Genomic DNA, 11,777 nt, shown 5'->3' with positions numbered 1-11,777 from the left:
CCTCCAAGGCCTGGTCATGTCCAGAAGTGTTGGCCATTAGTGAACGGGTTGGAGCTATGATGGCAAAATGAGGTAGCTCCTGAGGTTTGGATGGCAGGCAGCGCTGCCTGCAATGTAGTCCTCTACTTTCCGCTGACACATCTTAGACCTGTTCAATCTAGGCCGGGACTTCCAGCCAGAAACAGGCCTCGGAGATCACTGAGTGTTCCACATCTGTGATGTCTTGATGTGCAGTGAACTCAGAAGCCAGGTCACGGTCAGAAGTCCAGGACTGGAATAAACAAGACAGGAAATGTGCATCATAGCAGAGGAAAGAAGAGGAGCCTCTAAGGACCGGACAGTGGGTAGCCGACAGGAGAACAGTGAAGTGGGCACAAGTTTAAAAAACTGACCAGTGGTCTACAGTTGAGCAAACTGGCTGCAAGCCATCCGCCATTTTGCTGAGTTCGCGTGAATTGAATTTATAAAAACTCTTATTTTAATTTTTTTTTGTATTTGAGTAGAATACAATATCACTCAAATAAATTTCCTCATCTCTAATGGGGATATTACTGTGCAGAAGAAATAGCTTCAATTCTTAGGTCAAGAAGTTCAATGACTGATAGTAGTTCAGTGCTTGGACAACACCCCATTCTTTGTTATATCATATCCTGGCAATATATCATTCTAGGATGGAAATCTTCTATAATACTTAAGACTGTATACTACTCCACATTAAAAGTTCTGAAATTCATCAGAACTTTTTATTTATTTCTGTAAGGAGATGGAATTACAGTTAGATGCAAAATCCTAAGTGGCTGCTTCCTTCCTCCGCGAGGATAACACTGCCAATGCTGTGATCAGTGATGTCTCACACCATGAGGCAGATACAGCAGAGTTCATAATTTGTGCACATAACGTTCCCCAAGGACAAGACCAGAAGAGTGGTCATCATGGATATAATGCAACGAAAAAAGGGATCTTTATATTATATAACACCTATGCTGGATCCTGCACATAACACTGGTCTACAAAAAAAAAAAATTCTGGCATGGACTTTAAGAACAGTTTTAGACTAATTTTAGGGTGCTGAATTCAAATCTGATCTTATAATTTCTCTATCACATCACATTTTTGTGCTATAGGTATATAGCCCATTTTCATGAATTCCATGATAAATATAAGTAGTGTATGAAAAGTGTCGGTTTATACGGTTCACTAAGGTAAATTTAGGTTTCATTTAGTCTTCCAATAAATGTGAGAATATCTTTGTTTTCTTTGAATATGCATAATTCCCATTTGTTATGATAACACCCTTGTTTTCTGTGCTACTGGGACAGTAGAGCTACAGCAGAGCATTGGGTGAAAACTGAATGGCCTCAGCGACAGAGTTTGGCATCTGGCGATAAGAATGTCATCCATGATCCTCTAGTGGATAGGAAGGACATTGACTTTCCTCCCTTACACATAAAACTTGGATTGATGAAGCAGTTCGTCAAAGCTCTCAATCACAGTGGAGAATGCTTTAACTATATATGTTCAACTTTTCCTGGTCTTAGTGAAGAGACGAAAAAGGCTGGAATATTTGATGGACCTCAAATAAGAACACTTATGAGAGACCCAAATTTTATCACATCAATGAATGACAGAAGAAAGAGCTTGAAATGCATTTTGTAATGTGGTGCAGAATTTTCTAGGGAATAAGAAAGCAGACAACTATGAAGAGATAGTGGAAGAGCTACTAATGAGTCTGCGAAATCTTGGATGTAGAATGAGTATCAAGATTCACTATTTACACAGCCATTTGGACTTTTTCCAGAGAACCTTGGGGATGTGAGTGAGGAACAAGGGGAGCGTTTTCATCAGGACATTAAAACAATGGAGGAACGGTATCAAGGCTGGTGGGACTCACATATGATGGCGGACTATGGCTGGAGCTTGATGAGAGACAACCTAGAAGCTGTACATCACAGATCAGCCAAGAAAAGAAAGTTCAAATAACTGTCATTTGTCATTCATCTGTGTGCCATATATATGTGTTTTTATATTTTGTAGTTTAATTCTGTAAGTATATTTGATTTGCTGTACATAGACTTTGTAATCTTTGTTATCCCTTGATTAAAAATATACAAAATGTAGTACCGAAAATCATGTGTTTTTATCATAAAACATTAGGAGTAATTTTCATAAAAAATTGAAAATATCTCGAAATCCTGATGTGATAGCCAAAAACGGAGTTCATATTCGTAATCAGCAGCCAAAATTGACTTAAAATATGTTTTAAAACCTTTTTGCCAGAAAAATTGAGTTGACCAGTGTAATTAATGGGAGTCATACTCCACCTTGTGTATAAACTGAACATATAACAGGCTATCCCATACAACAATTACAGTACTGGGTATGCTTTATTTACTGGATTGTTCACGATTATTAAAATGGATAATAAAAAAGAAAACAGTAAAAATGTTTTTACAAACATTTATCAATACTGGACAATACTCCATAAAACATTTCCTATAGTTTCTAAAATAATTTCTTGTGCTTCATTTGCTTAAATATTAGAAGATTTTATACTAAAGTTTTAATACAAAGTCTTGTATTCTCTGTGCCCTTACAGAAAGCAACTGATAATCAGTGGATTCATTCTTCCTCCCACTGATGCAGAAGAGCGGAGTTCATCATTGTAGACTATAGGGAAAATTTATAAAAAAATATATATTTTTTTTGATCTGCGCAAATCCTTCATTGATGAAATACATGTTTGGTGCATATTTGAGTATCAATCACTGAGGTATAGGACATATTGCATTTTGATAATGGGCAACAGTAGCACCCACTGCATGTCTAATTGTTCGGCTCATACTTTATTTCAGCAAATTACAGCCGCTATGCATATCTGGTGCAAACTTTATGGATATTCTTAAAACAAATATACGCTTCCACAATGTATTCTACATTGCACTTGGCGTTTGCCTGCTCACAGAAGTTTGCACTACAAAACATGACGTACCTTATAAAAGGACTTTTTTGGATACAGAGTTCAGACAATTTGTACTGTCATCATTTTCTATTTCCCCTAAAATATCATCCACTACGTTTTTTGTTTTTTTTAAAAGGTCCCCATAATTTAAAATGGCAAGCTCAGCTCTGCTACGTCTTTTTTTTTTTTAAGGACACCTTTGAAAGAAAAGGGTTGTTTTGCCATTGTTAGAAATCATAGCTGGTTAGTTATACACTGTGTGCAAATACTTAAAAAAAAAAAAAAAGTTACTTTTTTTTATCTTTGTCATTTTGAAATACAGATAATATCAAGAGGCATAAAAACATAAAACACAAAAACTTCATCTCAGGAACGTCACTAAACACAAGGAAAAAAAATAGTCACACTAAACAAACCTTATAACACATGTACCCCATCAGTCATAGAACAAGTTGTAAAGTTGTATATATCCACATTTACTGTACATGCTTACGACTTTTTACTGGTTTACGTCAATTATTTGTTTCTAGGATCTTAACCCTTTCCCTTCCTCTGTGCAATGGAGCTGTTGGGTTCGAACATATAACTAGCTTGCCCCGAGAATACGTTCGGAGAGGACACAGCCATCGGTACTGGCATGGGCCATTATGTGGTTGTCAGTAATACAGATTTAATAACTGAGGCCACCATATTGCTTAACACTAAAACAATACTATAAGTAGAAACGAGTGTGCTTAATATTGTAGAAGAATACAAACTTCAGTTTAGTGCGAAACAGAGCATTTATGATATGGTATTTACTGATAGTATATAGCTATAGAATAGTAAAAATAGATCTCAATGCATAGACTCGCCATCATGCATTTATTTGCAATTAATACTGGTATAGATCACATTGTAGGCATCAGTTTACTCAGATCCTATATTGCTTGCTTGCTTTCTCACTCAACATAAAGCCATTACAGATAACGGGCAAAGTGATGAATAATAATGATGCCGTCGCGAAGCAAATGACACATTGCTCCTTAGGTAAAAAGCTGGTGAATGTTCCCTTTTCTTACAGAAAAAAAAAAAAGATTCAGATATGTAGAACAACTAATAAATACATTTGATCGCAAGGCCAGACTCCAACCGACTTAGGATGGGATAATGGTTTATCTATACATTATATTCACATTTAATATTGTCAAATATTACCTAGAGCAGCCTTTAAACTTGTGTTAGGGTTTTAATAGCTAATATAATATATATTTAGACAAAGGCCTCCCGTGACGTGGTAAAAAATGCAGATTAAGTACTTGATCTATAGTAAATCCATATAAGACAGTCATTATTGCTAATTAGCAGCAAGAAGTGCAACCGTTCCAGTTTGTGCTATCTGATTCCCCCCGCCATATCCCTATTCAAGACGGGGCCAAATTCCACCATAATACCTCAAATTGTGTTTTTTCACTCTGAAAAAAGAGAATAATACTGTGCAATACTTTTTGATATTGATGTAGAAATGTGGAGGAAACATAAGAAGGCTTTAGGCAAGGCCAAGTCAATTCACAAACACAAACAGTACTTCACTTAAGATACCGGCCTATATACTCTCACAGACAACAAAGAAAGAGAGAAAAATAGAATATTCAAAGAAGGAGTATGATATGGATATGCCCACTTTGCTTGATGGAAATTCTGAGGGACATCTCATTACCATTGCGGTTATTGCAGAATCCCATGTTCTGGTGAAGGAACTTCCTGTCAGTCACTCTGTACATGTACCTATCGTCAATAGTCCACTATTCCATGGTTACTTTACAAAATAAAATAATTTCCTGAAAGAAAAAAAAAATCAATTGAACGCTTCAGGATCTTCAAAAGTCTATGATACATCATTTTTGAAAATTAGGAGAAAATCTTTCAAAAAGATCTGTCCATATATAAGGGAAATGTACAATAGATGCTGTGGAAAATGATGCAGGTCATGGCCCATAAAAAGTGCCAGTGTCCTCAAGGTGAAAGTGTCTGGTTCTGAGGTATGGACATATACTGGAGATTCCATGCTTGGCGCCGACTCTTCGGAAAGTAGCGAAGCATGGCATTTCCTGTTAGATTCTGTCACTTTGGATCACTTGTGGGCATCCTGCTTCCATAACACTGTAGATGGATTCAGCTCTGCTGAATGGATTAATAAGAAAAGAACCCGCTTTTCCGCATGTTTGGAAGGACTGTTGACTTAGACCAGCATGTGCCTCCGTCGATGCAATGCTAAGTGATCTGAACGGGAGAAACTGCGATCACAGTCTGCACATTTAAATGGCTTCACTCCTGTATGTTTGCGGTAATGCCTTGTCAGTTCGTCAGAGCGTGCAAACTTCCAGGTGCATCCTTCCCAGGTACACATGTAAGGTTTCTCTCCTTAACAAAAACAGAGAATGAAAAATGTTATTTGCATTCACAAAATACTTCTTTCAGATCATTTTTTTAATAATTGCCCCAGCTTTGCAAAGGGTACAACTAATCCAATCTGTATGTTTGCCCATCTGCTCACAGGACCGATGTGATTTTTTACAAGAAACTAGACCTATCAACTCTTTACAATAAAATCTTTTATACAGGGTTTTATTAATCAAGGGTGGTTTCACACACAGCATTTTTTTAATTAAAAAAACAAGAGGTGTATTCAAAAGGAATGGAAAATATTAAAAAGGATCTGATACTTCAACCAGGAGATGAGACCAGGTTATATCAAGAGAAATATTGCAGATTTGAAACAGTCAGTAAAAAAAAAAAAAGCACAGCGGGCAGTGTTCCGAAGTCCTTTTAAAGGGGCTTGCCACTTCTGAGCTTAATCAATTTCATGCTCCATAGGAAATAAAGCAATTGATGCTCATGTTCTGCAGTGGTGCTGATCCAGTGATGTTGGCCCTGCGGTTCCATGATACTGTTTAGGCGTGAGACCACTGCAACCAATTAGTGGTCATTGATCAGCTGTAGCTCATCAATATGCCATAACACTGGATGTCCAACTCTGACCAAATACTAAAGACTACAGCCAGTAAGCTGCTGCTGATAGGCTGCAGTGGTCACGTGACACAACAATGTCATGGCACCCCCCCAAACAGTAGGACTGGCATTGCTGAAGAAGTGCCATTGTGGAGGGTGAGCATCAATTGCTTTTAAATCCTACAGGGCATGGAATTAAAACAGGGGTTGTCCAGTAGTGTCAAATAATAAACCAACCACTATATTTTGAGATCTTTTCCTGGTCCATATCTTCTGGATAACCATGTGTCATGTAGAGAAAGGTGCCATGTTCCACCCTGTACTCTGCATAAATACAATCTATTTTGCTATATATTTCATCTGATAGATATTTCTTTACATAAAGAACAGAGCAGATCACAATAGTTTGCACGGTCCGCTATGTGATTATGATGGGACTTCATCTGCATTGCACATGCAGAAACACCGGGTAAGATTTTGACAATGTGATATCAAGGTAGTTGGAGGTTATATGTTGGTTTTCAAGGAGTTCAGGATGACTCAGTGCACATTGTCTCACATTATAACTATCCAGCACATTATTTCTTGCCAGGTATCAACAATAGGATACACTTAACAACGTTCAGCTTTTTTCCTTTAAGTGCCATCATTGATTTTGCTTATTTTTATTGTGCGGCAGTCTTTAAAGTACTTGATAATATGAACTATGATGAGATCTCTTATGTCATTCACAAGATGCTTTTATAGCAACCCATAAAAGAGGAAAGGGTTACTCAAAACTCTGCACAAAGCCACAGTCTTGTCGCACAATAAAAGTTTGGTTTCGGTTGCATTAAACACATTTGCTTTGTTTAACATATGTGCGGTTACTGTGTAATAAAAGGAAAGCAAACACGGGTGGCTGGGTTATTTTATAAACCTGTCCCAGCATGGCAGTATACAATGCAAATAGCTATACAGGACCATAAGAAATGCCCAACAAGAAGCTCACAGCACAGTTCACTTTATCCTGGCACCGGTTTGTGCACAGGCTCAATAAAACGGGAAGAAATATGGAGATTCTCATGCCTGATCCAATAGAAAACGATAATATTTCTATTACATTTCTAAAGTAGCTCCGCAGATCTCCCACATCTGACATGACTGACACTGTTTAATGATGTTCTAAGTAGTAAAATCTAGTCACACACAGAGATTTGGCTCTTGGGCAGGGAGTCGCATAACTACAGAGCAGAAAAACATTGTTAATTACATTTTGGGCCTATGCCGAAAAGACATGCAATCCTGAAGTGTACAGGAATACCTGCAGGTCAAAAAACACTATCGTATAATTAGTCAACCTTGGCAATTCATAAGGAAGAATAGAAAGGTCTATGTTCTTGAACATGTAATGAAACGTCTGTGCCGCTCTTTGTGGGCAAAAAATGGAGAACAGAAATTTGTAGTCTATAGAGACACCACGTAACAATGATGTGAAGGTTAATGTACATTTAATGTGGACCTTTCACTTACCATCAATATTTTTTTGCCTTGTGTAAATTCTGCGGCTCCCCTTAATCTGGCATTGTTTTTCTTCTTTTCTCCATCCCTAAAATATGGTTCTTTTTTCCTGTATCTAAATCTAGTCTTTTCAGCCAACTTGTTCATGGTCATCAACTCTTCTCCATGAGACTAAAAAGACTAAATATATTCTATATGACTATGGCCGAAAGTGTTGGCACCCTTGAATTGAAAATTATTACACTTAGTATTGTTATGCACACGTTTATATTCTTTGTGTGTACAAACACAACAAACAGATGGGAAAAAAGACAAACTACACAATTTTATAAAAAAAAACCTCAAAATGGGGGAACAAAATTGTTGGCACCCTGAACTTAATATTTGGTTACATACCCTTCAGAATAAATAACTGCAATCAATTTCTTTCTACAACCATCATAAAGTTTCTTACACCTCTCAAACTGGAATTTTGGACCACTCTTTTGCAAACTGCTCTAGGTCTTATATTTGAAGGGTGCCTTCTCCCAACAGCAATTTTAAGATCTCTCCACAAGTGTTCAATGGGATTTAGTTCGGGACTAATTGCTGGCCAGTTCACAACTCTCTAGCTCTTTGTTTTTATCCATTTCTGGGTGCTTCTTGAAGTATGTTTGGGGTCACTGTCCTGCTGGAACACCCATGACCTAGGAAACAAACCTAACTTTCCAACAATGGGTACTACACTGCGACCCAAAATCCTTTGGTAATCTTCAGATTTCATTATGTCTTGCACACAGTTAAGGCACCCAGAGGCAGCAAAACACCATCAAAACATCTTTGAACCTCCACCATATTTGACTGTAAGTACTGTGGTATTTTCTTTTTAGGCCTCATTCCAGTTTCTGTAAACAGCAGCATGATGTACTTTACCAAAAAGCTCTATCTTGGTCGCATCTGTCCGCAAGACACTTTCCCAGATGGAGTTTGGCTTACTCACATACATTTTGGCAAACTGCAGTCTAGTTTTTTTTAAGTATCCGTGTCAGCAGTGGGGTCTTCCTGGGTCTCCTGCCATAGCATTTAATTTGATTGAAATGTTGATGGATAGTTTGCGCTGACACTGATGCACCCTGAGCCTGCAGCTTGAAATTCTTTGGAACTTGACAGGAACTGCTTATCTACCATCCTTCGTTGCAACCTTTCATCAGTTTTTCTCTGCCATCCATGTCCAGGGAGACTAGTTACAGTGCCATGGGTTGTAAATGTGTTGATTATGTTGTGCATCGTCGACAAAGGAACATCAATATCTCTGGAGATTGGCTTAAAAACTTAAGACTGTTGATATTTTTCAACTATTTTGGTTCTCACATCCTCAGACCGTTCTCTTCTCCTCTTTCTGTTCTCCATGCTTATTGTGACACACACAGACACACAATGCAAAGACTGAGTCAACTTCTCCCCTTTTTATCTGGTTTCAGCTGTAATTTTTGTATTGACTCCACCTGTTACTTGCCACAGGTGAGTTTGAAAAAGCATCACATGCTTGAGACAAAGTTGTTTACCCACACTTTTGAAGAGATGCCAACAATTTTGCCGGTCCCGTTTTTGCTGTTCCAGTACACACAAAGGAATTAAAACATAACATGTATAACAAAACATGTGTAATTGCAATAATTTTCTGGGAGAAATACTTCATTTTCTGGAACAATTTCAAGGGTGCCAGTGCTTTTGGCCATGACTGTATACATGACCTATGATGTACTTTTTTTTTATCGTAGTTTACTTAGGATAGTATGCAACTTGCTCAGGAGCAGAGCCCGCTTCATGCTAGGCAGATGCCAGTAGTGTTACATAACCGGCATCTGCTTCTAATGGCAGTGACCAGAGCTAGCTTTGATTCCTGCAGTTTAATCATTTAAATTCCACTGTCAATAAGGCTTCTTTCACACTTCCGTCGGCAGGCGTCTGTCAGAATGCGTCACTGCGACGTATCCTGTGTCGTGACGGATGCGTCGAATTAGGCGCTGCCTGAATTTCAATGTATAAAATTCTGGAGAGAGAGAGGATATTGATTGCTTCCCCTGACTAGAAAATCCTTCCAGGCATGCTCAGAATAAAAAAATGGGATACGTAGCCGGATTCCAGTTTTTGTCGGTCAGGGACGGATCCTGCACCCATAGGGTTCCATTATAGCCAACGACTGACAGCGCAGGACCCGTCGCTGACCGATTTTCCGACGTGCAGAAAAAAAGTTCCTCTTAACGTTTTGTCCGCCCGATGGACAGCAATTGTTCGACAGATCCAGTGCACGACGGATGAAACGGATGGCCAGCCGTCACAATCCGTCTGTAATACAAGTCTATGGGAAAAATCCGGATCCTGCAGAACAATTTGCAGGATCCTGTTTTTTAAAAAAAACTACGGATTTCGACAGGAGCTAAATGACGGAAGTGTGAAAGAGGCCTTAGTGACACAGGCTTTTAAATAACATTTTTGTCAGTGGGCGTGTGCATGGTCTCCCAGTAGCTGCCTTCAACATGATGAGTGGGATCTGCGGAAGGTCCATATAACTGCTATCTTATTCCTCCTGTGAAGCTCAACTCACAGATTAGGCTTCATAGAAGAACAGCAATTTCGCTATACAGTGAAGGTTCCAGTTTGCGACTTCATGTCCCTTCTTACAAAAAAAAAAGTACAAATTAAATAATGTTTTTAAAAATATAAAAACATTATCAAAAGTTTTCCACCTTCAAAAATAGAGAAATTTTAAAAAAATTACAGATTAGGTATCGTTAAGCTTGAAAAAGTCTCTGTGACAGCCAAGCCGAGAGTCAGAATGGTCAAGGAGTCCAAGGTCAGAACCAGGAGGGTACGTCAAAAACAGAAGGAAGAGACAAAAAGCGTGGACAGGTAACAAAACCTCATTAGCTGAATGTATGTCTGGCAGAGGTCTGGGAGAAACAGCTCAGTTAATTAGCATGGCAATCGCCTAGGATAATGAAGACTTGGAGACACTCGACACCTCCCAGTCCCAGATTGAATAGTCAAGCTGTCAATCAACAAACTGACAGCTCAGCATGCCTCTGCACCAGATTGGACGGCCGAGCTGTCAGTAACCGCATCTCAGACACACTGAGGGGTGGAACCGTGACAGTCTCGTCTCTGAAAATATATGGTGATTTAAGCTGTACATTAAATGCCAAAAATATATCATATGTCATATGTATCTAAAAAAACATTAAATAAAAATGAAAAATAAAAAAATAAAAAGTTACAGGCCTCAGAAAAAAGTAACACAAACACTTCTTTTCTACAAGGTTATGAATATTTTTTTTAACCAAAAATATAATAAAATCTTGTTTGGTATCATTGTAATTGTACTGACCTTCATACCAGGTAATTTTTACTGCAGAACAAATGCCCTAAAAACTAATTCTATTGTCAGAATTGTGGGGTGTTTTTTTTTCACAATTTTATTCCACTTGGAATTTTTTCACATTTTTCAATACATTATATGGACAAGTGGATTGAGTGGTTCAAAACTACAATTTGTCCAGCAAAAAACAAGCCCTCAAGTGGCTACGTCAATGGAAAAATGAAAAAGCTATGGCTCTTGAAAGTAGGGGAGGGAAAAAATAAAACTAAAGCTCAAAAATGAAAAAATGTTTGGACCCTTAAAAGGGTTAAACACTTTTAATGCAGAGTTCAGTTAGTCCCTTATGAAAAAAGAAGCAGAGTGTTCACCTTCGTATCCACAGTGTCACCATTTTAGATTAGTTTTTTAACAATATAACAGACCACTAGTGTCAGAACCATCTAGATTAACATTGCCAAGCACCACCAATTTGTGAGGAGTATGCAACAAAACATTCTATGGGGTGTATGCGGCCTTTAATTTCATTCCCATTGTCAAGATTACCAGTCCTGTGCTATATATTGAGCCAAGATGTAACTGTTACCAGACTTCACAATATGAGCTAAATACTTTATTATACAGATCCCTCTTAGGCCCGACAAGGCTGGTGTACTTACTTTGAAAACCCATGTCAGATGACTTTAATATTTTAATATACGGATCCAATGAATGAGCGAGAGCACTTGAATGTGTAATTGAGCTCCGCCCACCTCAGCCTGACTGACAGCTGCAGCTTGTACTGAGGATTGTGAAATCTCCGCAGCAGGGAGGGGGACACTGAGGAGTTGTCAATCAGCCTAGGTTGTAGCAGATTGCGGAGCTTCCATTGTCAAAAAGGATTCCAGAGGAATTCAAAGCTATTATACCAGCCTCTTCAGGCCTAAGAGATGTATATATTAAAAATGTATTGCTAAATTTGGTGACAAACGT

General features: G+C 38.3%; 1 protein-coding gene across 2 annotated transcripts in view; it reads right to left on the bottom strand.

Annotated features, from left to right (window-relative positions):
• Positions 1–497: 497 nt before the first annotated feature.
• The window catches only part of KLF12 (KLF transcription factor 12), a 315,189-nt gene continuing 303,909 nt past the window's right edge, over positions 498–11,777 (bottom strand). The window contains exon 6 of one of the 2 annotated variants that reach the window (XM_077297245.1): positions 498–5,362. In XM_077297245.1, coding sequence (XP_077153360.1) covers positions 5,181–5,362 — 182 coding nt within the window. In that variant the 3' untranslated portion in view covers positions 498–5,180. The remainder of the gene's footprint in view (positions 5,363–11,777) is intronic. The other variant, XM_077297246.1, reaches the window with a different exon arrangement.

This window comes from Ranitomeya variabilis, chromosome 3 (assembly GCF_051348905.1).
Source record: "Ranitomeya variabilis isolate aRanVar5 chromosome 3, aRanVar5.hap1, whole genome shotgun sequence".
In the NCBI taxonomy this organism is placed as follows: Eukaryota; Metazoa; Chordata; class Amphibia; order Anura; family Dendrobatidae; genus Ranitomeya; species Ranitomeya variabilis.
Note: the sequence above shows the minus strand (reverse complement) of the source record. Positions and strands in the feature narration are given on the sequence as shown.